The sequence below is a fragment of the Mauremys reevesii genome, linkage group 9 (assembly GCF_016161935.1).
Source record: "Mauremys reevesii isolate NIE-2019 linkage group 9, ASM1616193v1, whole genome shotgun sequence".
Lineage (NCBI taxonomy): Eukaryota > Metazoa > Chordata > Testudines > Geoemydidae > Mauremys > Mauremys reevesii.
In genome coordinates, this window is record NC_052631.1 from 78,083,802 (window position 1) to 78,111,076 (window position 27,275).

General features: G+C 43.4%; 2 protein-coding genes across 5 annotated transcripts in view; both read left to right on the forward strand.

Annotated features, from left to right (window-relative positions):
* Window positions 1-3,760: 3,760 nt before the first annotated feature.
* LOC120372002 (fibronectin type-III domain-containing protein 3a-like) overlaps window positions 3,761-27,275 on the forward strand; it is an 83,452-nt gene continuing 59,937 nt past the window's right edge. For 3 of the 4 annotated variants that reach the window (XM_039488627.1, XM_039488626.1, XM_039488629.1), the window contains exon 1: window positions 3,761-3,868. The gene's annotated coding sequence lies outside the window, so the exon portion shown is untranslated. Of the gene's footprint in view, window positions 3,869-3,897; window positions 3,961-27,275 lie in introns of those variants that run through there. The other variant, XM_039488628.1, reaches the window with a different exon arrangement.
* On the forward strand, window positions 17,020-17,370 carry LOC120372004 (small nuclear ribonucleoprotein F-like). Its single transcript, XM_039488632.1, has one exon. It carries the CDS (start codon window positions 17,116-17,118, stop codon window positions 17,368-17,370), a length of 255 nt encoding a protein of 84 aa, XP_039344566.1. The 5' UTR covers window positions 17,020-17,115.

A 27,275-nucleotide genomic window follows, 5' to 3' on the forward strand; every position in this document is an offset into this window, starting at 1 on the left:
CCACAGGGAGATAAGTAGTTCTGTAGATAACCAAGTTCTAAGGAACCAGCACCTTAAATTACAACCCAAAATTAGTAGGAAGGCTGACAAAGACCACAAAGTGTTCCTTAAGTAATGTGTTTAACATGCAGGCAGCTTCATTCTGCAGCAGCTGCAGTTTCTCAATTGTGTTAAGGAATAAAAAATAGCATAAATAAATTAAAGGGAAGTCACAAATTCACCCCAGACTTCTACTGAACTCTTTCAGCACCTGCTTATGTATATGCAAACACACACAGAGAAAAGGGTAACGCTTTAACAACTTTCTAAATGTGCCCCATCATGCATAAATTTACAGGAGATTGTGTCCATTCGTTCTTCGCTTTCTATCACAATGTTAACCATTTTTAAATGCAGTTTTTAGTGGAAAGTTATTTATTATTCAAAGGACTAGAATTATTTGTAATGTTGTTTTTTCTGGTGGACTCTGCACGTTGAAATAATTATTTAGTTACTTACAGATTCAGCAAACAATAAGACCAACCCTGATCTTTCTTCACCCGGACTGGCTGTTTGAAAGGCACCTAGCTAGCTAGGGTAGCTTATTTTAGTGTTGATACCTTAGTATATCAAGCTAATCACTTCAACCAGTAGTGAGAGTCCCTCTGTACAGGGGTTTCTAACACACAGGAACAATTTTCCTTATTCATTAAAACAGCGATCGTTTATCTAAGTTTAATATAGTGGAAACCAAACCACATGAATTCACCTGTTAAGTGCTGCTTATGCATAATAGACTTCACAACTATCTATGGATATTCAAGTTACAAGGGAAAAAATCAGGATATGTGTGCAGATTTGCATAGAATCTTGTCTCATGTAGAATGGAATAGCAGATAGAACTTCACCTACATATTTTTATTTTTTGCATAAGCCTCTAATCACTGCTGCACAAAATATACCTTGTAAGTGTCTGTGATTTGGAAGTGTGAGTTGTCAAGGGGAAGTAAGTAGGAGAGAGCAAAAATCATTGCTGCGTGTTTGTGGAGTAGATGAGATGCTGAATATTTTCCTTCCAAAAATGACTTTCAGAAGAGAACTTCCTGTATAGTTTTTCCTAACAGGACAACCCTGGGGACAAATCACTGGTGGGCTTCATCGAAGCTCCCACTGAATGAGGATGGAGTATAATTAGAACATGGGTCTGGCAGTCAGAATACCTGGGTTCTATTAATAACTTCCTCACTGTCTTACTGTGTGACTTGGACAAGTCATAGCACTTCTCTTTGCCTCAGTTTACCCAATTGTAAAATGAATGTAATACTAATGAGTCCTTTTATACTTATTCCTGTTAGGGAGCTTTACAATGTTAAACTCTTTTAACTTTTTTATGTGCTATATGGAACCCACATATCCATGTGAGTGGTGGAGAAGATAAAATATTCTGAATCCCATCCCTGTTCATCATCTTGATCATCTGTGACAGGCAGAAAAGAACTGATATGTTCTCTGTCGCTCAGTGGTTAGAGTCTATAATCAGTGCCAGATTATGTATATATTTTACATCCACCTGAATTTAGGGAGTGCTGTCTGGCAGAACCTCAGGCGAGTTGGGAATTTGACTACCTAACCTCCTCCACCTTCTGGAATTATGTCTCTCAGGGCTTGTACACACTAGCACTTATGTCGATATAACTTATGTCACTCAGGGGTGTGAAAAAGTCACACAGTTGCACCTCTGTAGCAATTCTAGTGTAGACTAGCCCTCAGTGATAGTATCTCCTAGCAAAGTATGAAATGCAATATCATAGAGTCCTAGCTCTTTTTTTTCTTACAGTGTCACTGTTAACTAGTCCTAATAAAAAGTCAAACATCTCACAAGAGTAGTAAAGAAGGAAGAGAACTGTAAATTGTCCTGCCAGGTAAGTGACAAAAGGAAAGTGTTTTCTTTCCTCAGGTGAGTAAGTTGTCAAAGATAGGTGGTTAAATTACATGTTGTCAAGGTCAGCTCCAATTTTCATACTCTTCACTTTCTCCCCATTGTATTAAAGAAAGACTATACTCGAGCTCCCCTGCCTTCTTAGGAACTGCAGTCTTATTCATCTATTGCTTCTACAGTACACCTACCTAAGCACATGTATAGTAGAGTTCTGCATGACTACTCATGGATTCATAGTCTTTAAGGCTAGACTCCCACCTGAGTATTTGCAGAATTGGGCTTTAGACCACTATGTCCTAACCAACTCCACATGGAAAGACTCGCATGGGGGGCCAATTTTAACCACATATTGGGCTCCACATGGGCATAGGGGCCCACGCTTGCAGAGCAGTTTGCAGAATAATCTCTGGTGCTTCCTTTGTATATTCTTCGGGGCTGGCATCCTGCCTTCATTTGTCTATAAAGTGCCTACTTAGGATGACCAGGTGTCCGGGTGTGGATCCTGGCGGCTCTGCTCAGCACTGCTGACTGGGCCGTTGACTGTCTGGTTGGCATCACCATGCAGCAGGGCTGGCAGGCTCCCTGCTAGTCTCTGTGGCGCTCGACTCCCGAGAAGCAGCCTGCATGTCCTGCCTCTGGCTCCTACATGTAGGGGCAGCCAGGGGGCTCCGCACACTGCCCCCGCCCCAAGCACTGCCCCCACAGCTCCCATTGGCTGGGAACCATGGCCAATGGGAGCTGCAGGGGCGGCACCTGCAGATGAGGCTGTGTGCAGAGCCACCTGACAGAGCCTCTGCATAGGAGCCAGAGGGGGAACATGCTGCTGCTTCCAAGAGCTGCTTGACGTAAGCGCTGCCTGGAGCCTGCACCCCTGACCCCTTCCTGGCTCCCAACCCCCTGCCCCAGCCTGGAGCCCCCTCCTGCATCCTGAACCCCTCATTTCTGGCCCCACCCTGGACCCCGCACCCCCAGCCCAGAGCCTGTACCTCCTCCCACAACTCAACCCCCTGCCTCAGCCCAGAGCCCCCTCCTATACTCCAAACCCCTCGGTTCCACCCCTCAGCCCAGAGTCTACTGCACCCCAAATCCCTCATCCCTGGCCCCAGCCAGAGGCTAGCCCTCACCCCCTCCTACACCCCCACTTCTTGAGGCAGCCAGCTGAAAATGAGCGAGTGAGTGAGGGTGGGGAGAACGAGCAACAGAAAGAGGGGGAGAGAGTGAGTGGGGGCAGGGCCACGGAGGAGAGGTTGAGCAGGGGGCGGGGCAAGGGTGTTCAGTTTTGTGTGAGTAGAAAGTTGGCAACCCTATGCCTACTGCACTGTGGTAGTTATACAAATAATGAATAACAATATGTCAACTGGGTCTTATAGACCCACTGCTTCCTCTATCCTTCAGTAATCTTATTTTAGTGTTGCTTTTAGTTTTGTAATTTATAATTATGTATAATCACAGTCTCTGATTATACTTCCATCTACCTTCCCATTATATCAGAGGGGTAGCCCTGTTAGTCTGGATCTGTAAAAGCAGCAAAGAATCCTGTGGCACCTTATAGACTAACAGACGTTTTGCAGCATGAGCTTTCGTGGGTGAATACCCACTTCATCGGATGCAAGTCCCATTATAATCTCAGGGCTTTTTTTATTATAATCCTATTTGAACTAATGGGTACCAGAAAGGGTACCAGAAATTGTTCTCATTTGGAATTTCCCCTCCCGAGTCCTTTTTGCCGGATTGAACGGTTCAAACTGGGACGCTGGTGTCATTACATTGGTTGTCCCGCCCGGCCGCCCCTCTTTCTGGTTATCACGCCTGTACTAGCTGCGCACGCGCAGTGCCCGCATTCCATCATGGCGGAGCCGTCTGGCGGCGTCTGGGGCGCTTGGCAGCGCTGAGGTTGGGCAGTGGTTCCGCTCGCGTCGCGTCGCGTCGCGCCCCGTTCCGCTCCGCTCGGTGAGTGGTGTTACCCCAGCCGGAGGGACTCGCTGCCGGGCACAGCGGAAACCCGGGCGCTGGGGCAGAGCGGGCGCTCCCCAGCCGGGGCGGTGCGTGCGGTGCCAGGAGCCGGGGGGCGCCATGGGGCCTGCCGGGGACGGGGGTGGGGCGCTTACTGGGTGGCTCGTAGGGTGCAAGGGGGCGCAACGCGGGAGGTGGGGGCAGGGAGCGCACCGCGGGGGAATGGGGGCAACGGGGGCGCACCGTGGGGGAATGGGGGCAGAAGGGGCGGGGACAGGAGCGCACCGTGGGGAATGGGGGCAGAAGGGGGTGGGGACAGGAGCGCACCGTGGGGAATGGGGACAGAAGGGGGTGGGGACAGGAGCGCACCGTGGGGAATGGGGGCAGAAGGGGGGGGGCAGGAGCGCACCGCGGGGAATGGGGGCAGAAGGGTGCGGGGGACAGGAGGCACCGCGGGGAATGGGGGCAGAAGGGTGCGGGGACAGGAGCGCACCGTGGGGAATGGGGGCAGGGGGCGGGGACAGGAGCGCACCGTGGGGAATGGGGGCAGAAGGGGGGGGACAGGAGCGCACCGTGGGGAATGGGGGCAGAAGGGGTGGGGACAGGAGCGCACCGTGGGAATGGGGGCAGAAGGGGCGGGAATGGGGCAGGAGCGCACCGTGGGGAATGGGGGCAGAAGGGGCGGGAATGGGGCAGGAGCGCACCGTGGGGAATGGGGGCAGAAGGGGCGGGGACAGGAGCGCACCGTGGGGAATGGGGAAAAGGGGGACAGGAGCGCACCGTGGGGAATGGGGAAAAGGGGGCGGTGGACAGGAGCGCACCGTGGGGAATGGGGCAAAGGGGCGGGAATGGGGCAGGAGCGCACCGTGGGAATGGGGGCAGAAGGGGCGGGGAACAGGAGCGCACCGTGGGAATGGGGGCAGAAGGGGGGGGACAGGAGCGCACTGTGGGGGAATGGGGGAAAAGGGGGCGGTGGACAGGGAGCCCACCGTGGGGAAATGGGGGGCAGAAGGGGGCGGGGGAACAGGGAGCGCACCGTGGGGGAATGGGGGCAGAAGTATGCAGGGGGCACCGGGATGGGGGGGTAGGGCGTGTACCGCGGGAGATGGGGTGCAGGAGTGTAGGGAGCGCTCAGGGAAGGCGGTTACATTTCTGTCCCGTTGCGGATATAAGATTCCTTCCCCCTTTTCCGTGGGACAGGCAGATGGGGTGCTGGACTGAGACCATAGCGAGGTTCCCCCTTTTGAGAAGGGAGTTTACTCCCATGAGCCCACCCCCATCTCCTTCCCAGTGTGTGCCATACGGAGCCAGCTGGAACATAGCCAGCCTTCCTGTTGCCTCCCCTTCAGGCTATCTCCAGCGAGTCCCCAATATTTTCCCCCTGCTACTTTCCGTTTGTTTATTTGGGGGGGGGGTTCAGAGACTGGAGTCCCTCTCTTCCCTCCTCTCTCGCCCCCCCCCCCCCTCTCCAGCAGCCGGCGCTGCTGCCTGCAAATGCCACGTAGCCTTCTACTTGTTCCCCTTGACTGGAGTGATCAGCAAATAGAGACTGAACACCTCCCTCACCCTCTCTCCTCTGGGTAGGTCGGTCCTGCCATCTGATCTATGGCTAGTAAGGGCCGTGTTTTACCCCTGCCCAGTACCCCTCCTGCTAGGGGCAGCCGTGAAGGTGGGTATCCTACTGTGACTGCTTTCCAGTGTTATCCTATTATTAGCTTCTAACAAAAGGCCAGTGCTGTTACTTTAGTGTGTAGTGCTGGTGCTTGGGATGGGGGGCCTCCAGGGACCCTTGTTTCACAGTATGCAGTATGGCAACTTTCCTTCATAACCATTTGCAGCAGGCACTTTATGAAGTGAGTATAGCTATAATCTTTTCAACTAGCCCCTGGGTGGTACATAACTGGCAGGTGTATTTAGCTCAGACTCAGAATTTATTTCCTGTTTATAACTATTCTTTGTCTGCTAGCTGACTTCTTATTCCTGGATGGTTTTAACACTGAAGATAGGTTTATCTTTTGTTTTTAAGCTTGCTGTTGAGACTCCTATCTCTGAATGTATGTTGTATTTTTAAAAAGAACTAGAATTTTCCAATTTCCAGCCAGTTTCTTTGTGTTTTAAAATCCTTTTCTTTCTATGGCATTTAGATTTTACTTGTATCAGAAGTCATTGCAAGCTTTGCCCAAAGCCTAAGTATTAACATTGACACAGAAAACAACTAAATTTACAGATACACGACCTCGTAGTTCTAATCTTAGGTATTTACATAAGTCTGCAGTATCAGAGTGCTTCACAATCTTTTAATGTATTTGTCCATGCAACACTCTGTGAGGTAGCAAAGTGCTGTTATCCCTATTTTACAGATGGGGGGGGGGGCATGAGGCACACAGATATTGGTCCAAGATCATGTGTTAAGTCTGTGGTGGAGCATGGAATTGAATCCAGGTTTCCTGAGTTCCAGAGTAGTCCCCTAATCGTTGGACCATCCTTTCTGTATTTTAAACCAATAAAATATCTTTGGATTTATGTGCTAAAAATCAAAAAATAGTGGTAGTTTATATAATGTCCAGTGTCTTTATCAGAATTTTTTTTTTCTTACCCCTGCCTTCCAGACTCCTCAAGTAAAAGGCAGAAAGGACATGTGTGAAAAGGGATACATATGAATAACAGGAAAAATGGTTGCATTTCTTGAAACCTAAAATTATATTGATTTTTGTGCCTGTTGGAAAAATAGCTAGCTGGTATGCTCTCTTCCCTTCCAAGACTTTGTCTCACTGTGTCCCAAGTCTTGCAGTTTGTGGGATCATTGCATTTCATTGTGATCTCTTGTCACTAGATTGGGTCATATTAGTCTGATATTTCATAATACAGAGTTGAAAGGTCTCCTGCCAGTTCTGTCCTTCCAATAAGGTAGGGGGAAAGTGTAGTGAAAATTTTCCATTGTATTTTAACCTGCAATTTTTAATTACAAGATTCTATTAGAAGATCCCTTGTATTGATCATCTTAAAGTTTCTTGAAACAAGCTATTACAAGTAGATCACTCACTTGTAGGTTCAGGATTGTTGCAACAAGATTTTCTTTTTCAAAAAGTTGGCCTGGGCTGCAGTTAGGCAGTACCTTGGCAATGAATCTGAATAATTATAACTTCTAGTGTATCTGTAGATATGCATATTTCAAGTAGTTTTCATCTTTAAAGTAATATTAAAATATCTTATTTCCTGTCATGCTCAGCAATTAATTGTACTAAAGCATTATACCCTGTCACTATTTTCAAAGAATTGACTGTTGGAATTATTTGGAACAGTAACTCATAATGTACACACTTTTTTAGCGAGAATAAAGATAACTCTGTCTATACAAATATGTTTCCTGCCACAGTCCTTGATCACACACTATGTCCTTCTTTGAGGTTAAGTTGAAACCAGCTTTGCAACAAAGTCAAGCAGAATATTTTGGTAGGACATTTTAAAGTGGTTTGGGGTTTTGTTGTTTTTTGGAGGGGGTAACATTTTGTATTCTGTTGACTGTGTGGGGGTCTGTCAATACTAATACCAATCTTTTTTTATTTATTTTTTGGAAAAGTTTTGATGAGACCTTTAAAACCAAAATCCTGTCTGCAATGTGTAGACAGTAAAAATTCCAGTGCCCTTTTCATAAGAGAATTTGTCCCATTGGCCTTGGCAATGCTCTTTTTTCCCCCACTTGCAACTCCCACCAATTTGTAGAGTCACTGCATTTCAGTTATACTGTGTGTTCTTATAGTATATGGTTGTCTGTATATGCATTGTTTGAAAAATATTTTGGGATTCTTCTGGATGAAGTATATTGTATCTAAACAAAAATATGCATTTGTTTTAAGTTCAGAACTGGAACCCTAGCTCTAATACAACCATTATTTAGTGACCTTTTGATTCATGAACTTTGAAAACTTAGTCAACTACAAAAAATACATTGGGCATGAAAAGTTCTGGGAATACTTTTCTGTGACATAAATACTTAATTCCCTGTAATTAAGGGAGACTTAAAAATATGCCTCTGAAAGCAGGTATGTCCTCATATTAATAAGGTTGTGATGTTCCCTTAGAGACTTAAAAATGAAATAATCTTTATTTTAATTTCAAGTCAACCTATCGCTAAATTTCAAATTATTATGAATACCAATGCCAGGTCTCTGAATCAAACTATTGCTACTAGAAAATATAATGTAATTGTTGCAAAATACCAGCAAAATAACATCACATTTTTCCTTTTACCTGCTTTCTAGTGTGCAACATAAGGCAAATTCTGATTAAGTTTACCCAGGTCAAGATGGTTAGTTTTCAGCTGTTATCTTTACTGCAAGCCAGACCTTAACTGAAAAGTTTTGGATTCCTGAGTGAGGAGCACACACTGAACTCTTTATTACATTCTTGAAGAGCTTATTGTAAAAGCAGCGATAATTTATTCTTTCCGTGGTGCTAACACAATCCTTTCTGTGTATCGACCAGCATAGAGAGACCACTGGCTCGGAGCCCTTAGTCTATTTCCAGTCTTAATGTAAATCTACTATTGTTCTGTCTCTCTTGATTGATATGGAAACTGCCTCAGTTTTCTGAGGATTCATTTTTTCAATATTTAGACCTGGATCTTAATCAGTATATCTGACTAAAATTGACTTTATTTAGATGATCATATTAGTAATCTAGCATTTGCAAAGACCTTGAAGTGCTTTGGCTCTCATCATATACATAAGGGCAAGGAAGTTTTAATCTTTTAACATACACACTCTTTAGAGGTTGGAACTTGGCGCCAGATCCACCACTTTATTTTATTCCAAGTAAGAAGAAGTTTCTTGTTTTGTAGACTAACCTACATTTAAAATGACTTGGTTAGACTTGTAGATACCTCTGAAAGGGCACTGTCAACTTTAGAATACTACTTAATTTTTGTTCGTAATATTCTGAAGGAGAAAATATTTTTTTCATTAGCAACTGTATCCATTGACGTTCATTGAATACTCTTCCCCTATCTTGAATGTAACACGTCTGCTTTTAACAGTTTCAATGAATTCAGTTTCTTCTACTGGAAAGCTTTTAGTAGAGCAATTTTTGTAGTTAGATTTTAGTTTGTAGCTATTGAGTTTGCACAAAGAACACCTTTTCTAGGCCACACAAATAGAGAAATAGTTGATTTTTCTTTACATTCCCTATCAGATAAAATATTTTCAGGGTAATTCAAATTTGAAGAAATTTTGCCTAACTTTATAAATTGATTTTTAAGAACATAAGAACATAAGAAAGGCCATACCGGGTCAGACCAAAGGTCCATCTAGCCCAGTATCTGTCTACCGACAGTGGCCAATGCCAGGTGCCCCTGAGGGAGTGAACCTAACAGGCAATGATCAAGTGATCTCTCTCCTGCCATCCATCTCCATCCTCTGACGAACAGAGGCTAGGGACACCATTCTTACCCATCCTAGCTAATAGCCATTTATGGACTTAGCCACCGTGAATTTATCCAGTCCCCTTTTAAACATTGTTATAGTCCTAGCCTTCACAACCTCCTCAGGTAAGGAGTTCCACAAGTTGGAATCTTTTAATTAAAAACAGGTTTTTAATCTTTTCCAGTTTTTTAATAATCGGACAGCGTCTTTAATGACTGGGGCCTTAATTTCCAAAGAATACACTGTGTACTAGAACATCTTCATAACATGCAAGTTATTTTTTAATACTTACATAATACTGAAACTCTGTTAGCTTCATAATTGAGCTCTTAAGATGGACACTGCTATTACATGTATGTTGTCTGTGTATATATAAAAATACACAAGGTTGTAGTGTGTCGTTCTGTACACACTAAATATAACTTTTACTCCCGAGGGAATTCCGTGCCAAAAAATTAAATTATGTGCACAATATTTTAAAATTCTACATATTTTATTTTCAAAATAACACAATATAACCATGTCATTTTCAGGTATTTTGGTAATTTATTTCAAAATACCTATCAGCAATTATGTCTATAACAATACAGATAACAGAAAAGATTCAGGAAATGTGGTTTGACATATAGATTCCTTACTAGGCGTATTAGTACATCTGTATGGCTTTGGGACCTTCCCACTGTGCAGGGCCCTAGAGCCTGAGCTTCAGCCCGTCACTGTACAGTCTGGGTGGGATGAGGTGGTTGAGTGCAAGGGTAAAGCTCCAGATGTAGGAGGGTGGGAGTTGATGGGGGGGAAAAGGTCTGGATGTATGGAGATTGGGCAGGGGGGGGGAACAGCTCCCCACACAGTGATTCCCTCCTCCTGTGGCTGGGGGAGTGAGGGCGGCAGGAAGTGAGATGTGTGTGTATGCGGCGCTTTCTGCATCCAAGGGAGGTTCCTTGCGGTGGGTATGACCCAGCCTGGGGGCAGCCCATGAAGGGGAAGAGGAAGCCCAGTCTCTCCTTCAGCCCAGCTAGGACTAGCAGCTTGAGCCTGGTGTAGGGTAGGAGCCACCGGGTGGGACATCTCCAGACCTGCTATTCCAAGCGCAACTTGATAGCAAGTGAGAGGGACAAAGTATCGCACACTTGTCCAGCCCTCCCTCACCCCCCAAGCAGGTGATTTATGTCTCCCTTTGCTGCTCTTGATGTGCATGCTCAGGACCACTGCGCAGAAGGGGTGTGTAAATCAATTATTCTGCAGGAAAAGAGTAAAATCTGAGGGGGACATTCTCTCTTCACTTGTGCAGTGGCACAGAATTCCCCCAAGAGTAAACTTAAGACTGCTTAGGTACTGAGAGTCATACACATTTCTCTGTCCTGGGGGGAGGGATAGCTCAGTGGTTTGAGCATTGGCCTGCTAAACCCAGGGTTGTGAGTTCAATCCTTGAGGGGGCCGCTTAGGGATCTGGGGCAAAAATTGGTCCTGCTAGTGAAGGCGGGGGGCTGGACTCGATGACCTTTCAAGGTCCCTTCCAGTTCTAGGAGATTGGTATATCTCCAATTATTACCTTTTATTTGCTGGTCTTATTGGAGTTGATCATTGGGTGCTCTGTGATGTCTTTCACCTGTCCTATCAAAAGTGTGCAATGTTTAATGTCCTTTTTTGATGTCAGGAAGTCTTCAGGGAAAGAGGGCTACTTTCATCTTAATTTTACCTAAGGAAAAACTGAAGTACATTATAGTTGTGAGTTGCCCAGTTGAGTTTGCACTGTTAAAATCAACAGGCACAAGATCGAGTCAGTGGTGAATTAATGATAATCAGAAATAGAACCCTCTGCCCTGTTCTGTGAATCTTAGCTCCATATGATCAGGAAGACTGACAGTTTTCTTTTTAAAGTTCTTTAGTAACATTTTAAAGTGAAAGAATGTAAATGTGTCAACATTTTTAAATTTGGCACTTGAATATTTCTTATTTGGAAGAAACTTGGATAAGTTATGAGCCAGAGAGTATATGGAAAAATACATAAAATTAAACACTGATAGATGGAGAAGATGAAAGAAAAAGTCATTAAATGTTTCTGTGTAAACATTGATTCAATAGTTAATAAGTGAAAAAAATCTATTAAAACAGTTTCTAAAATCAGCATTGTGACTGACACAATCAATTATTTAATTAGGAGCAGTGTGGACTTATCTTGTTTATGTCGGCATTAAGTACACACACTTTCTTTGCTATGTGGTGTTATCTTACTGGAGACTTGCATAAGTGGCATTTGGATACAAAAAACAAGTTACAATATATAGCAGAAACTATTTACCTGCCTAAAACAGAAGCTGTGCTGACACACAGCAAGGAAATATTTAGTCCTAATCAGTAGTAATATATTGATCAAATAATTAACTAGATGACATTTCAGATTTTAAAAAAATATATATTTCTAAATAGCCTTGAGATTGAAGGTTCCAATCAGGTTTAAAAATAAAGATGAATCTGAGTAAGCTGAATTCTGTTTTATGTCCAGTTTGTTTCTACCTACAGCGGGGTTTCTTTATTAAAACAGGCCAAACTATGAACACTAAAGATTCTCATGGATTCCTTTCTCTCTTATTTATAACTCCATAAGATCCCTGTAGAAATTATAATTGTTTCATGAAAAATCTACAGTATTAGAAAAGTATGTAGAGATTTTTCTGTCTCTCTTAATTTTAGTTTGAGATGAGGATAAGCTGCATGGGCCATAGTTTGGGAACCATTGAGCTAGAGTAATTTTGTTTTTTTAATGGGTGGAAAATAAGTGACTGCAGCATAAAAAGTTTTTGTGAAATGCAAAAGAGCTTTCTGATGTATAGATATACACTGTGTAACTTCTTAACTCTTCCTGGAAAGTTGAAAGGAGTATGTCTTGAATCTGTCATCTAATGCTTGCTGTGGGGTCTGAATCTAATTAACCGTTGTTCTCATTATCCATTTTTGTGCTTATAACAATGATGGGAGAAAAAGACACTTGTAGAAGTGCTATAGAAATTAACATCCACCAAAAAGCCATAGACTTTTGTATGTCCTTATGTATCACCAATTGTAAACACTGTGCCCTTCGATGTGTTTTCAAGCACTTCTATTTGGTATATAGTGTTGGCTGCAAACAGCTTACAGTCATGCATTTTATTTTCTTGGCTAGTACAGTTGTATGATTTCCCTCCTCTCCCCAGTTCCAGACACACACTTTTTCTTTCATACAGTGAACTCGCATCTTTCAATAACGTATCACAGCTTCTACATGCTGTTTGTTAAAGCCACATTTCATACTTTGTGACGTGCCATTTTGATCTTTGTAAAGGGCTGCTACTCTGCTCATTTTAATCTTCCCAATCAGTATAATTTGTTTCATTACCTTCCAAAGCAGTAGATGGAACTGGAGAAAGAACACAAGTTGGCTCATGGAGGAAGAGAGTGGTAGGTTGCAGGAAACTGGAAGACTAAATAAAAAGCAAACACCTGGGAAGAGGTGCTTTAGTTATGGAGAATAGTTAACTTCTCCCATAAAATGAACAGTTGGTTGTGTAGGGAGAGAGCCGTCTTGAAACACCCACAAAAGAGATTTTTGTATGCTAAGAACTCTATGGTAGCCATACTTTGGTATACTGTCCTTGAACTAGGTAGTTTTTACTTTGTCTGGTGAAAGACATTTGTTAAACCAGTTGTTAAGCTGACTGTTATAAATAAAGTAACACAATGATTATACGTATCTACTGCTATTTAATGCCCTACAGTAAATATCTTCAATACTGATAGCACTATAAAAAGGGTTGGTTTATTTGGCTCTGCCTTGTGGAGGTTTAAGCGAAGTCAGCTACTTGGTTAATCTGTACTGTAAATGTGTTGCTCTAATTAGGATTACCGAAGGACTGTGATGCTGTAGTTATTTGAAATAACAGGAATCAGGTAGCATTTAATATTTACAAAGACTTAAGGATATAAAGGTATTAAAAAATGTTTTAACCACCCAGAGATTCTAAATATTAAGTAGAGTGGATAAAAAGAGTACAAAAGTGTGTGTTCAAATCTATTTATTTATGTTACTAATTCTTTCCTTTCTTCCCATTGATAGTCTTAAATGGTTGTACACAGACATTGTTATCTAAAAGGTTTCTCCTGCCATGGAAATTGTTAAAACATGGAACATCTATGAAAATTAACTTTCTGGTATGGGTACAACAACAAATGTCCACAAGCAGGTAATACTTTTGCCATTTCAGGCATAGGTATCTTAAAATACAAGATTTAAGATTTTATATAACTAACCTGTTAAATGTTAGATTTGAACTACAGCAACCCCAATTTTTCTGTACAACACTCTCGATTCCTAGCCCTCAATCTTTACCAAAGTGGAAAGAGAAACAAAAATCAGTCATTGTTAAGGATAAGATTTTGTCATGAAGGTCACAGAAGTCATGGATTCCATGACTTTCAGAGACCTCCGTGACATCTTCAGCTGGGACCGGAGCTGTCAGCTAGCAGGACCCCCAGAACTCTGAGCTGCTGGCCCCGTGGCTCTCAGCCAATATGGGTGGCAGGGGCCTTGGAGCTGTCATCCACTGTGTCAACCTTCCCTACCCCACCCCCAGCAGGAGTCTGGCTCTCATTCCCCCCATCTCACCACCCCATAGGGCTCAGACTTCATTTGTCCCCCTGTCCCTTCTCCTCCCCTCCCCCTCCCCGTTATTTTTTTAGTAAAAGTCCACAAGCAGGTTGTAGGCTTCTGTGAATTTTTGTTTATTTCCCACGACCTGTCTGTGACTTATACTTAAATTAACTGTGACAAAATCTTAATCTTAGTCATTGTCAAGAACATTTTCCCTTTCTGGTGATTTTAGGAAAAGTGGAAAAAGAATGGAGGTTTCAAGTGGGACGTATTCAATCAAAATTGGGAAAGCTTTCACATTTTATAAACCTGTCCTATGTGCTGTTAGATTTAGGGCTTGCCTTCACACAAAGTTGCACTGATTTAACTAAAGGTATGATTACATGACATGAGAGCATCCACAAACAAAGCTGAACCAGTTTAACTAAGTCATTTTAACATCGTACCTTTGAGTTATTGTGCGTGTAGAGAACAAGCCTTAAACTGACTTGCTGAGCAATCAGACTGGGACATGATAGTTTAAATATCCTTTGGAGGTTTAGTAAAAAGGTGGATTTTTCCCCCTTGTTTTGGTGTAGCAAGGCAGTAAACACTTAAGGTATGTCTGCACTACAAAATTAGGTTGAATTTATAGAAGTCAGTTTTTCAGACATCGTTTTTATACAATCTATTTTTTGTGGGGGGACACACAATGCTCTAAGTGCATTAAGTCGGAGGACTGCGTCCACAGTACCGAGGCTAGCGTCGACTTCTGGAGTGTTGCACTGTGGGTAGCTATCCCACAGTTCCTGCAGTTTCCGCCACCGATTGGAATTCTGGGTTGAGATCCCAATGCCTGATGGGGCATAAACAGTGTCGCGGGTGATTCTGGGTACATGTCATCAGGCCCTCTCCCCCCCACCCCCATTAAAGAAACAGCAGACAATTGTTTTGCGCCTTTTGAGCAGCCGCCATACCACAGCAAGCATGGAGCCTGCTCAGCTGTCCGTCACCATAAGTCTCCTGGGTGCTGGCAGATGTGGGACTGCATTGTTACACAGCAGCAGCTCATTGCCTTTTGGCAGCAGACAGTGCGTTACGACTGGTAGCCATCGTCTTCATACTGCTGGGTGCTCTTTTAACCGACCTCGGTGAGGTCACTCAGGGGCGCCTGGGCAGACATGGGAATGACCTGGCTGAGTCACTCCCATCTTCTGACGAGCACCCAGGAGATGACGATGACTAGTAGTCCTACTGCACCGTCTTCTGGCGAGCAGCCAGGAGGTGACGGTGGCTAGCAGTCGAACTGCACCGTCTGCTGCCACCCTAAAGATGTAAAAGATAGATGGAGTGGATCAAAACAAGAAATAGACCGGATTTGGTTTGTATTCCTTTGCTTCCTCCGTCCCTCCCTCTGCGAAATCAACAGCCTGCTTAAACCCAGGGTTTTGAGTTCAATCCTTGAGGGAACCATTCTGTGTGACAGTTTGTGTTTCTCCTTGATGCAAAGCCACCCCCTTTGTGGACTTTAATTCCCTGTAAGCCATGTCGTCAGTTGCCCCTCCCTCCATCAGAGCAGACAATCATTTTGCGCCTTTTTTCAGCCCAGATGCCATAGCACTGGGATCATGGAGCCCATTCAGATCACCGTGGCAATTATGAGCACTGTAAACACCACACGCATTATCCTGGAGTATATGCAGAACCAGAACCTGCCAAAGCAAAACCAGGTGAGGAGACGACGGCAGCGTGGTGACGAGAGTGATGAGGACATAGACATGGACATAGACTTCTCATAAAGTACAGGCCCCGGCAATGTGCACATCATGGTGTTAATGGGGCAGGTTCATGCTGTAGAACGCCGATTCTGGCCCCAGGAAACAAGCACAGACTGGTGGGATCGCATAGTGTTGCAGGTCTGGGATGATTCCCAGTGGCTGCGAAACTTTCGCATGCGTAAGGACACTTTCATGGAACTTTGACTTGCTTTCCCCTGTCTTGAAGCGCTAGAATACCAAGATGAAAGCAGCCCTCACAGTTGAGAAGTGAGTGGCGATAGCCCTGTGGAAGCTTGGAACGCCAGACAGCTACTGGTCAGTCGGGCATCAGTTTGGAGTGGGCAAATCTACTGTGGGGGCTGCTGTGATCCAAATAGACAACGCAATCACTGAGCTGTTGATATCAAGGGTAGTGACTCTGGGAAATGTGTAGGTCATAGTGGATGGCTTTGCTGCAGTGGGATTCCCTAACTGTGGTGGGGCAATTGACGGAACCCATATCCCTATCTTGGCACCGGAGCACCAAGCCAGTGAGTACATAAACCGAAAGGGGTACTTTTCAATGCTGCTGCAAGCACTGGTGGATCACAAGGGACGTTTCACCAACATCAACGTGGGATGGCCGGGAAAGGTATATGATGCTCGGATCTTCAGGAACTCTGGTCTGTTTCAAAAGCTGCAGGAAGGGACTTTCTTCCCAGACCAGAAGATAACCGTTGGGGATGTTGAAATACCTATAGTTATTCTTGGGGACCCAGCCTACCCTTTAATGCCATGGCTCATGAAGCCATACACAGGCAGCCTGGACAGCAGTCAAGAGCTGTTCAACTATAGGCTGAGCAAGTGCAGAATGGTGGTAGAATGTGCATTTGGACATTTAAAACTGGCTGGCGCAGTTTACTGACTTGGATAGACCTCAGCGAAACCAATATTCCCATTGCTGTGCGCTCCAGAATATCTGTGAGAGTAAGGGGGAGACATTTATGGCAGGGTGGGAGGTTGAGACAAATCGCCTGGCCGCTGATTACGTGCAGACAGACACCAGGGTGGTTAGAAGAGTACAGGAGGGTGCGGTGCGCATCAGAGAAGCTTTGAAAACCAGTTTCATGACTGGCCAGGCCACAGTGTGACAGTTCTGTTGGTTTCTCCTTGATGAAACCTCCCCGCCCTCACTCTACTTCCCTGTAAGCTAACCACCCTCCCCTCTCCTCCCCCCTTTGATCACCGCTTGCAGAGGCAATAAAGTCATTGTTGCTTCACATTCATCCATTCTTTATTAATTCATTACACAAATAGGGGGTTAACTGCCAAGGTAGGTCCCTCCCGGAAGTGGAGGCACGGACGTCACTTCCTGCTTTTCTCTTAGACTCCGGCAGGCGCACGTGTGGCCCTGCGAGTAATTTTTGTTTTTACCGCTGCCTTGTGCCAGGCCGCGTTACCATGAGCTTGCCCCTGATCCCCAAGCCCTTCCTGAATGGGCTGACCGGGAAGCCGGTGATGGTGAAGCTGAAGTGGGGGATGGAGTACAAGGGCTGCCTGGTGTCTGTCGACGGCTACATGAACATGCAGCTTGCAAACACAGAAGAATACATTGATGGTGCATTGTCAGGACACCTTGGTGAAGTTTTGATAAGGTGTAACAATGTCCTGTCCATCAGAGGAGTAGAAGAAGAAGATGGGGAAATGAGAGAATAAGTTTGTATATTTCTGGAAAATAAAGATCAGTTTTTCACACCAAAAAAAAAAAAAAAAAAAAAGGTAGCCCGGAATGGGTGGGGGAGGAGGGAAGGACAAGGCTGCACTGCACTTAAAAACTTTAAAACTTATTGAAGGCCAGCCTTCTGTTGCTTGGGCAATCCTCTGGGGTGGAGTGGCTGGGTGGCCGGAGGGCACCCCCCCCACACACATTCATGGGCACCTGGGTGAGGAGGCTATGGAACTGGGGGAGGAGGGCTGTTTGTTACACAGGGGCTGTAGCGGTGGTCTGTGCTCCTGCAGCTCAACCATACCCTGGAGCCATATGAGTTTGATCTTCCAGCAGCCTGAGCATCGACTCCTGCCTTCTGTCAGCAAGCTGACGCCACCTATCATCATCAGGCTGCCACCTCTCCTCGCGTTAATATTGTGCTTTCCTGCACTCTGACATTGTCTGCCTCCATGCATTCTGCTGTGCTCTGTCAGTGTGGGAGGACAGCACGAGCTCAGAGAACATTTAATCCCGAGTGCGTTTTTTTGCCTTCTAATCTTCGCTAGCCTCTGCGCAGGAGAAACATTTGTAGCTGGTGGAGGAAAAGGGAGAGTGGTAGTTAAAAAGACACAATTTAGAGAACAATGGGTACACTCTTTCTCGTTAAACCTTGCTGTTCACATTACACAGCACATGTGCTTTCGTTACAAGGTTGCATTTTGCCTCTTGTATTGAGGGCCTGCCGGTTTGGTGTGAGAGATCACTCACGCTTCACCCCTCCCCCCCACCGCGTGGCTAACAGTGGGGAACATTTCTGTTCAGCCACAGCCAAACAGCCGAGCAGGAACGGGGACCTCTGAATGTCCCCTTAATAAAAGCACCCTGTTTCAACCAGGTGACCATGAATGATATCACTCTCCTGAGGATAACACAGCGAGATAAAGAACGGATGTTGTTTGAATGCCAGCAAACACCAGGACCATAAGCTGCCATGCTTTGTTCTGCAATGATTCCCGACTACGTGCTACTGGCCTGGGTAAAGTGTCCTACCATGGCAGATGGAATAAGGCTGCCCTCCCCAGAAACCTTTTGCAAAAGCTTTGGGAGTACATCCAGGAGAGCTTTATGGAGATGTCCCTGGAGGATTTCCACTCCATCCCCATACGTGTTAACAGACTTTTCCAGTAGCTGTACTGGCCGTGAATGCCAGGGCAAATTAATCATTAAACACACTTGCTTTTAAACCATGTGTAATATTTACAAAGGTACACTCACCAGAGGTCCCTTCTCTGCCTTCAGGAGCACGCCTTGGGTGGGTCTAGGGGTTACTGGCTCCAGGTCCAGGATGAGAAACATATCTTGGCTGTTCGGGAAACCGGTTTCTCCGCTTCCTTGCTGTGAGCTATCTTCAATCCCCAAAACCCATTTCTGTGTTGTGTGATTAAGCACAGGGTTGTGGTAGTGGTGGCTGCACCCCCTAGCATGGCATGCAGCTCATCGTAGAAGCAGCATGTTTGGGGCTCTGATCCGGAGCAGCTGTTTGCCTCTCTGGTTTTTTGGTAGGATTGCCTTAGCTCCTTAATTTTCACATAGTACTGCTGTGTTATGGCCTCTGACCTTCATGCCCTTTGAGCCTTTTTCTAACGTTTTGGCATTTCGTTTACTGGAACGGAGTTCAGCTTTCTCCCCATATGGCAAGCAGATCCCGTATCTCTGGTTTGGTCCATGCTGGAGCTTTTTTGCGATCCTGGGACTCCCATCATGATCACCTCTACTGATGAGACCTGTACTCACCTGCACCTTGCCACACTGGCCAAACAGGAAATGAGATTCAAAGGTTCCCGGGGCTTTTCCTGTCTACCTGGTCAGTGCATCTGAGTTGAGACTGCTGTCCAGAGCAGTCACAATGGAGCACTCTGGGATAACTTCCAGAGGCCAATACTGTCAAATTGCGTACACACTACCCCAAATTCGACCCAGCAAGGCCGATTTCAGCGCTAATCCCCTCGATGGAGGTGGAGTAAAGAAATTGATTTAAAGAGCCCTTTAAGTCGGAAAAAAGGGCTTCGTCTTGTGGACCAGTCCAGGCTTAAATCGAGGTAATGCTGCTAAATTCAACCTAAAATCGTAGTGTAGACCAGGCCTAAGATTTCTCTTAATTTGTAGCGAGGCCTGTAATTTTTTATTTTATTTTTAAGCACAAAACTAAAGCAAATCATGCTTTGTAAATGAGTTCTTAAGTTGGAAAAGTTTGCATCTGAATCATAAATTGACAGTGTAGACCAAGCTCATTTCTGATTCCCATAAGGAGACTGACTCAGAGCTAGTGGGAAAACAACTTTTGCTTTTTTAGTGCAGATGTAAGCCTGAAAACAAACTCCTGATTGTATTAAAGCTGTGAAGTCCTGTATTTACTACTGTTTTGTTGGGTTGGAAAAGAAGTGACTGGTCTCACCAGTTTCTTAATAGAGAACCTTTCCTGGGATATGATTTTTTTTAAATGATCTGTATGTTTCATTGTTCCCTATTAGACTGCTGCTTCTCTTTGTTCACTTTTCATTTCAAAGCTTATTGAGTTTACATATTTCACAGTTTCATCTGAAAGCATTTTCAAACATTTCTTGTCCTATAACTTTTTAATCCTCAAATACTGTACCCAAATTAATATCCTCCATGAGGTAAAGTAGACTTAAATCAGCCACTTAGTGGGCTCGAATTTGGTACCTTGCCACTTGGGTCTTCAAGTTAACCACGTCAAAAGCACTTCCATGTCTTTTCTGTACAATAGTCTGAATAGACATACTGATTACCTTGAGACTGTTTCTAGGCTTAATAAGCAGTATATTGGGTTGTGTAGTTTCAGACAAAGGCTACCTCTTCCCCAGGTACTGAAGAAAGAGCTGGTAGCTCGCTGAGTGAGCAGCACTTGGTTCTTCTGAATCCAAATTACCTTAGAAAGGATTCAGTTTTACTTGTGTGTCTAATGAAAGAAATTACTAATTCACTCTGTTTTTTCCCATTAAGGTCAATTTTTTCAAACATGGGTGCTTAAAGTTAGTTACATATGTAAATAGCCTGGACTTCAGAAATTCTAAGCACCTGCAGCTCCTACTGAGATCTCACAAGGGATCAGCATTCATCCAAACATTTTGCTTTTGCTACAGAAACCTGTAGCTTCTTGAGGAGGTTAAAAACCTGCTTCTGTTTTGGTGACTGAATAGGGTCTGACATGTTGCTGCTGTGCTGTTTGTATTATGGTAACAGTCATGGACTGGGATCCTCTTGTGCTAGGCACTGTAGAAACACATGACAAAAAGACTGTCCTTGCCCCAAAGGGCTTACAATCTTGTCTTGTCTGTCTAAAGTTGCTTTAATTTTAAGTGCAAAGCATTCAGCCGAACAGTTTTCTAAGTGTTCTCAGCCAATGCTGTGCTTATAGTTTCAGCTGTTGTGGAATTCATTTACAGACATTTTCACAATCTTTGTTCCCTATTTTCTGGGTTCTTCATTCTCACCTTCTGTCTCTAACCTTGATCTCGAGCATTGGCTCTGCCTTTGAGACCTAAATCTGCAGTTTCTAGCCCAAGTCATTTGTTTGCTTATCTTCGGACACTTTTGTCTGTTTTTCCTATACTTCTTAAGGCCATTTTTTCAGATTTAGAAATGAGAGAGAGATATGTAGGATTTCAAAGTACAGTGTTAACATACAAATAAAATGGATTCCTTCAGGCCCTAAACATCCAGAGTAATGCTTTGAGATGTAATTAGCCTATTTTCACATAAGAAATTATCTTTAATTGTGTTAAGTAAGCTTAATGTGCTAAGTGTTGAAGAATTCATGCTTTGTAGCTTCAGGACAGCATTAACTGAACAAGTTAGCTGATGCCAAAACACCTTGTATTCCCAGCAAATGGAAAGAAACAGACTGTTGTGCACTCATCTGCTTAAACACACACACAAACCAACAGAAAAACATCTGTAGGTGGAAAGATCTTAATCCCATTGCTCCTTGTAGGTGGAGAATTAAACACTCTAAGAGCCCAATTCTGCAAGGAGTAGAGTACTCTTAATTCCCATTGACCTAAATGGAAATAGCACATTTCAGAAGCCACTTGGCTCCTTCATAGTATTGTGCTCTAAGGATGGGATCCACAAAGATAGTTAAGCACCTAAATCCCATTTTTAGGTACCACTATGATCCACAAAATGCCCTCTCAGCTGCCTCCTAACCCTATAAGTACCTAAAGTCTCTTGGTGCCTAATTTTTTTTCCTCTGGGCATCCGTTCTGCAGTCTCACTATAGGCGCCTGGGCACCTGTCTCCTGCCTAACCCCCTGAGCGATTCATAAACTGGGAAAGACAGGCATTTGGCTGCCCAAGTCTCGTGCAGAGGCCTGATCCGATAGGCAGCCTCTGAGCATGCCTAGCAAATCAGACCCCTCAGGCAGAGTCATACAAAACAGCCGGAGGGCTTGGCTACACTTACGGTTTGCAGCGCTGGTAGTTTGCAGCGCTGGTCATCCAGCTGTGCAGGGCCAGCGCTGGTGTGTGGCCACACCGCTGGTGTGTGGCCACATTTGCAGCATTTCCAGCGCTGTTGGGAGGATGCATTATGGGCAGCTATCCCAGCGTTCAGGAGTGGGGTCTAGTGTGACAGGGAGCGGGGAAGAGAGAGGGGATTTTGGGAGCCACCCCTGTGTGTTTAGCTTCCTGACTTGAAAAATCAGAACATTTTTCTGACCCCTTAGTCTTAACTCTTAATTGCAAACAGCCTGCACGACTCTGCCTGCCTCTCATTTGATTGTTTACAGCCAGGTACAGATGATCACAGCAAACAGGAGCTATGTTTGTTTTTAGATAGCAGCAGCGAGGAGCTCCACAGAGCTGTTCACAGCAGGGAGGAGGATCTCATTTGATTGTTCACAGATTGATCACAGCAAACAGGAGCTGATTAGCAGACAAAACAAAGACAGGCTGCATAACAAAACAAAGGGAGTAATTTTAGTTAAAAGCATTCTGGGATATCTCCTTATTCCCGAGGCCAATAAAAGCGCTGGTGTGTGTCCACTTGATGAGCAGCGCTGGATCACCAGCGCTGCAATCGCTACACCCCAACCTGGCCAGGTGTACAGCCAGCGCTGCAGCCAGGAGTTGCAGCGCTGGTTGTGCCCTGCAGGTGTGGAAAGCCTCTACCAGCGCTGCAACTTGCAAGTGTAGCCAAGCCCGGAGTCAGGGAACAGAGCAGGTGTTCCCAGATAACCTTTAGCCTAGTGAATAAGGTACTCACCTAGGATGTGGGAGACCCATAGTTCAAGTTTCTTCTCCTCCTGAGAGGGAGAAGGGATTTGAACAGGGATCTGCCATCTCTCAGATGACTGCTCTAACCACAAGATTATAGTCATTCTAACTTGTTCTCTGGCCCAAATAATGTTTAAATATTCAGTTGTTTAATAAAGTCACTCTCTTCTATTGAAGTTGTTCCACATCAGAGAAGCCACATCAGAATACTCCATAGCCTAATGGTTAGGGTACTCACTTAGCAGTTCCGTGTTCAAATCCTTTCTCTGCCCCCAGCTGTTTTGTTTTGGGTCCTGCATGCAACTTAGGTGGCTAAGCTCCTATTTTCCCCCAGTTCCTGGATCTCTGGCAGAGCTATATGCCTCCAGGCATCCTGTGTTCCAGAAAAGTGACTGGGCTTAGCACGCACCCCTCTGCTGGGCACCTCCTACTGACTAACTTAGGCGACTCCCCATCCAGCATGCTAACTTTGAGAATTCCAGTCTGAGGGCACCTGTCTCTCCCAATTTATTGTATGGGGGGGCCTAAATTGGGCTTTGTGGATCACAGTGTTGTTTCTGTGATTTTTTTTCTTTTCTTTTTCTAGGCACTGACACATTCAACATTGAATGCTTAAATCACTTTAATGCTCAGAATGCAGAGAGTTAGGTGTTAAAAAACAAAAAAAAAACAAAAAAAACCTGATACACTGCATGCCCAAATGACAATGTAATAGATGTTTGTATTATATAAATTGTGTATTTGGGCCTGATACTAAGTAAATTAACCATTTAGTTAAAAGTTGGGGATAACCCTTAATGTGGCAAAGGTATGGTCAGTCAACTGACCACCTAAATCTAACTACAAAAATGTATAAGCTTCCAACATCAGTGTGCACCTGTGCCTCAGTTTCCCCATCTGATGATATTTCCATTGTAAATCACTTTGAGATCTACTGGTCAAAAGCAATATTATCTAGCTCTTATATATTTACTTAATCCCTCCAGAGGATTATAAATTGCTTCAGTAAAAGGATTACCCTTTGAATCCATATGATTGCAAATTAATTTCCTTGGATTGGAGCTCTCAAAAAATGTCAAGGGCATATTATAAATGCAAGGGAGTCTTCCTAATACCAAAGCCACTGCTGATAGTTCGTTTCTCTGGTCCTGTCTACACTACAGGAAAATCAAGTTAACCAAAACAGCTTTTAAACATATAGTTCTTTCCAGAAAGATTCCAACACAACTTTTATGCTGGTACAAAGTCTGGAATATGGCCCATGAAAGGATTTGTACCGCAATTCTTCTTTCTGTATATTACCTGGGGAAACTGTTTTTGGAAGAACAGTTAAAAAGCAACAACAAAAGTTTCTCTGTGGTGTTGATGAGTTTCTGTGTCTCCAGGTACTCTGCCATTTGTTTAAAAGCCTCCAACAAAAGAACGTTCATAATCGCTATCTTGGATATGCTTCTGAGCAGTAGCACTTCCTATATGACTGCAGCAGCAGTAAGACTCTCATACTGTGGCCAGCATGCATTTCATATAGCTTCTGGTACTGTCACATGGAAAGTAATTCTGCACAGGAGCATCTTGCAGATAGCACTACCTTAAATCACTGTGGCATTCTGCTGCTTATTTGGATATTAATGGAGGATGAGAATGGAGTTAAACAGCAGAGTTCCTGCAAAATGTACTTAATATAAAGCAGTGTAGTCTCTTTTGTAAAGAATCTTATATTTTGTTTCTGGAGTTAACTTTATCCTTTTTTCCTAACACTGAGAGACGTCTCCCAGCCTGAGAACACGGGCCTAAATTATACAGTATTTTTCCCAGTTGTAAATATAGAAAATGTTTGACTGCACATACTTGTTGGGTAAGCCCTAAAGAATATTTTCAGTGTCTGTCAATTCAACTTGTGGTGCCTTTTTTTTGGCTCGAAGCCAAACTTTATACAAGACGGTGTAGAAAAAATCACTTGGGTATCATTCTGAATTATTTCCAAAGATTTAGTAAAAACATACGAGCTTTGAACAGATTAGTATTATGGAGAGGCGGTGGTCTCTTCAGAACTAAAATTGTAACTAGGCTTCTGTTAAAAGCCTGATTTTAATACCCACTCTAATTTTGCCATAAATAAACCAATCTGCCTAAAATTTCTCATGTGTGGTCCTGTGGCATGGGAGAAATATTTTAAGATTGGGGTGATACAACAGGGTGTCTGAGATCTGACTGATGTTTGAAAAACTGGGAATGTATTGCAGTTTGTGAAATGTTTCCTATCTCAAAATAGCCTGCTCTGTATTAACTCTGAATTTCTTCTTTTGTTCTCACTGGGGACTGATTTTTGACTTTTTTTTTTTCTTGTTTCTTTTCTTTTTTTTAAGTTTCTAGTTGTTCCATGGCTTGGGCAGGTGTGGGGTTTTTGAGCCTGTAAACTCTAGAGGTCATAAACGCTGCTGGCAGGTTAAACTAGATTTAAGATGTTCAGAAGTCAGGACGCCTCAGTAGGAATTGGCAGGGTGTTCTATAGAGTCCCAAAGCAAGCCAGGAAACCCCAGCTTTTTCTCTGCCTCAAATGTAGCAATTTTCATAAAATTTTCACGTCAGTTTATAAGAAGCTTTTTCCAAAAAATAAAAAGCTCTAACAATCTCTGAATTAGTTATAAATAGAACATTAATTTATATTAGAACATAATTATTGGGAACGGAGGGAACACATTGGAAAATCAGAAATATAAAGTATTGTACACCAAAAAAGCAGAAATATCTAGAAAATCTAGAAATATTTATTTGAGGTACCAATACCAGGTATCTCTGACCCCTTAGCAAATTTGGCCTTTTGATTTTTTTCAGCCAGATTCCAACTACCTAAGAGAAACTCTACATATCTGCATGTAAATTGTGGTTTCCCTGCTTCTAATTAAGGACTGCAGACGTCATTTTCCCCACCACCTTGTTACAGCCCAGAGACCGCATCCTGCTTATTCCCGTCCACACATGATCCATGCAAGACCCTGTCCGTGTCCCCCACTACTCAAAGAGCTGGATACTTCATTTAGCCTCCCAATAGGTCAGAATGCCCACATTACAAATACAGACTGGAGTTAAACTTTCTCACAGCTATCTGGACGTAAAGGTGACAGATTTTCTTTTTTCCTCCTTCTCAGCGTAACTTTACTCAAGACAAAGCAGAGCTAAATAACATACTATCATTCTTTAAATCAAGATCGAATATCTGTGTAAAAGCTAGGTTCTTGTTCCACCTGAAGTTAAGGGCTTGGTGAAAAAATTACTGGATGAAATTCTATGGCCTGTGTTACTCAAGAGATCAAACTAGATGATCATAATTGCCTCATCTAGCCTTAATCTAGGAATTCATATGCCCAACATGAAAAAATTAATGTAGCACTTAGTGTGGTTGTTCTACAGGACAAGTGGCAGTGAAAGGACAGAGTTATTGTTGATGGATGAACTCAGATGAGTATTTCTTGGTTGGTACATTTAAATTACTCTTGATTTTATCCCTAATTTAGAATTTCTTGACTTTAAAAAACAAACGTATTAAGTATGTAATAAATCTAAGATGTATACAGACCACTCTAGCATCTATGTGGTACTATAATTAATTTTCACTATTTATGCAATCTATTTAGCTTCTGCTCATTGCTTTATTTGGACAATTAATCTGATTTGTTTAGTCATGCTCATTTCTTGAGATTTATGCTTTAACAGGAAGTCTTTACTTTTCCAATAATTTGTTTTCAGTATTTGTGAAAAAACTTCTGCAGATCCTAAATGCTGGGTCTGAATTAGCTGGCATCTCATTTTAAATATTATTTGAAGCAGTGTTTGAAAAGTTTGACACCTACTAGACAGACCCAACATGAAAGATTTGCAGGTGGCCTTTTATTAGTGAGGTCCTGTGCCAACACTGTTGTTTCTTTACAAAATAAAAATCACAATAGATCACATGAGACTATGTATATGTGTGTGAAATTGTATTACTTATTGCCAATAACGTTAAGTCTGCTGAGGCCAACTGGAACACAGTTCCATGGTATTCTCAAGGACATGTGGTGCCCTTCTGGGGAGACGTTTGGGTATTGGGAAAATATTTTGATGTGAGACCTAGTCACTGGGTCTAAAATGTATTAAATCCAGAAATAAATACTGATCTAGCATCTGAATCCAACAAAAGGCAATTATATTTTGTTGATTATACACGACTGGAGGGGAAAAATCCATACAGACCTTGAGTATAAACAACCTTTTCTCCTTAGAACAGGCTAATTTTCTCTTTCTTCCCCCTCCTATTACATTAAAGTAGATATTGTTACTAATTAAGAGCCTTGTACGTGCTGAATTCTTACTTCAGGTGTTAAGATAAAAGTAGATTACTCAAAAGTAGCATGAATGTTCATAAAAATTAGTAAAATTATTTCTGTCAGAAAAAATCTGGCTCAAAATACGGTACAAGCCCTGATAAAACAGCTGTCAAAAAAGCACTGCTGCTTTTCTGTGGAGTGTTTTTCCCAAGATGTTTTATTAGTTGTCACTTCTTTTCATGCAAAACTCACTGTGCTACTCTCTTTAGACCATTAAGCTGTGAATATAAATGACTGGATTTTTTCTA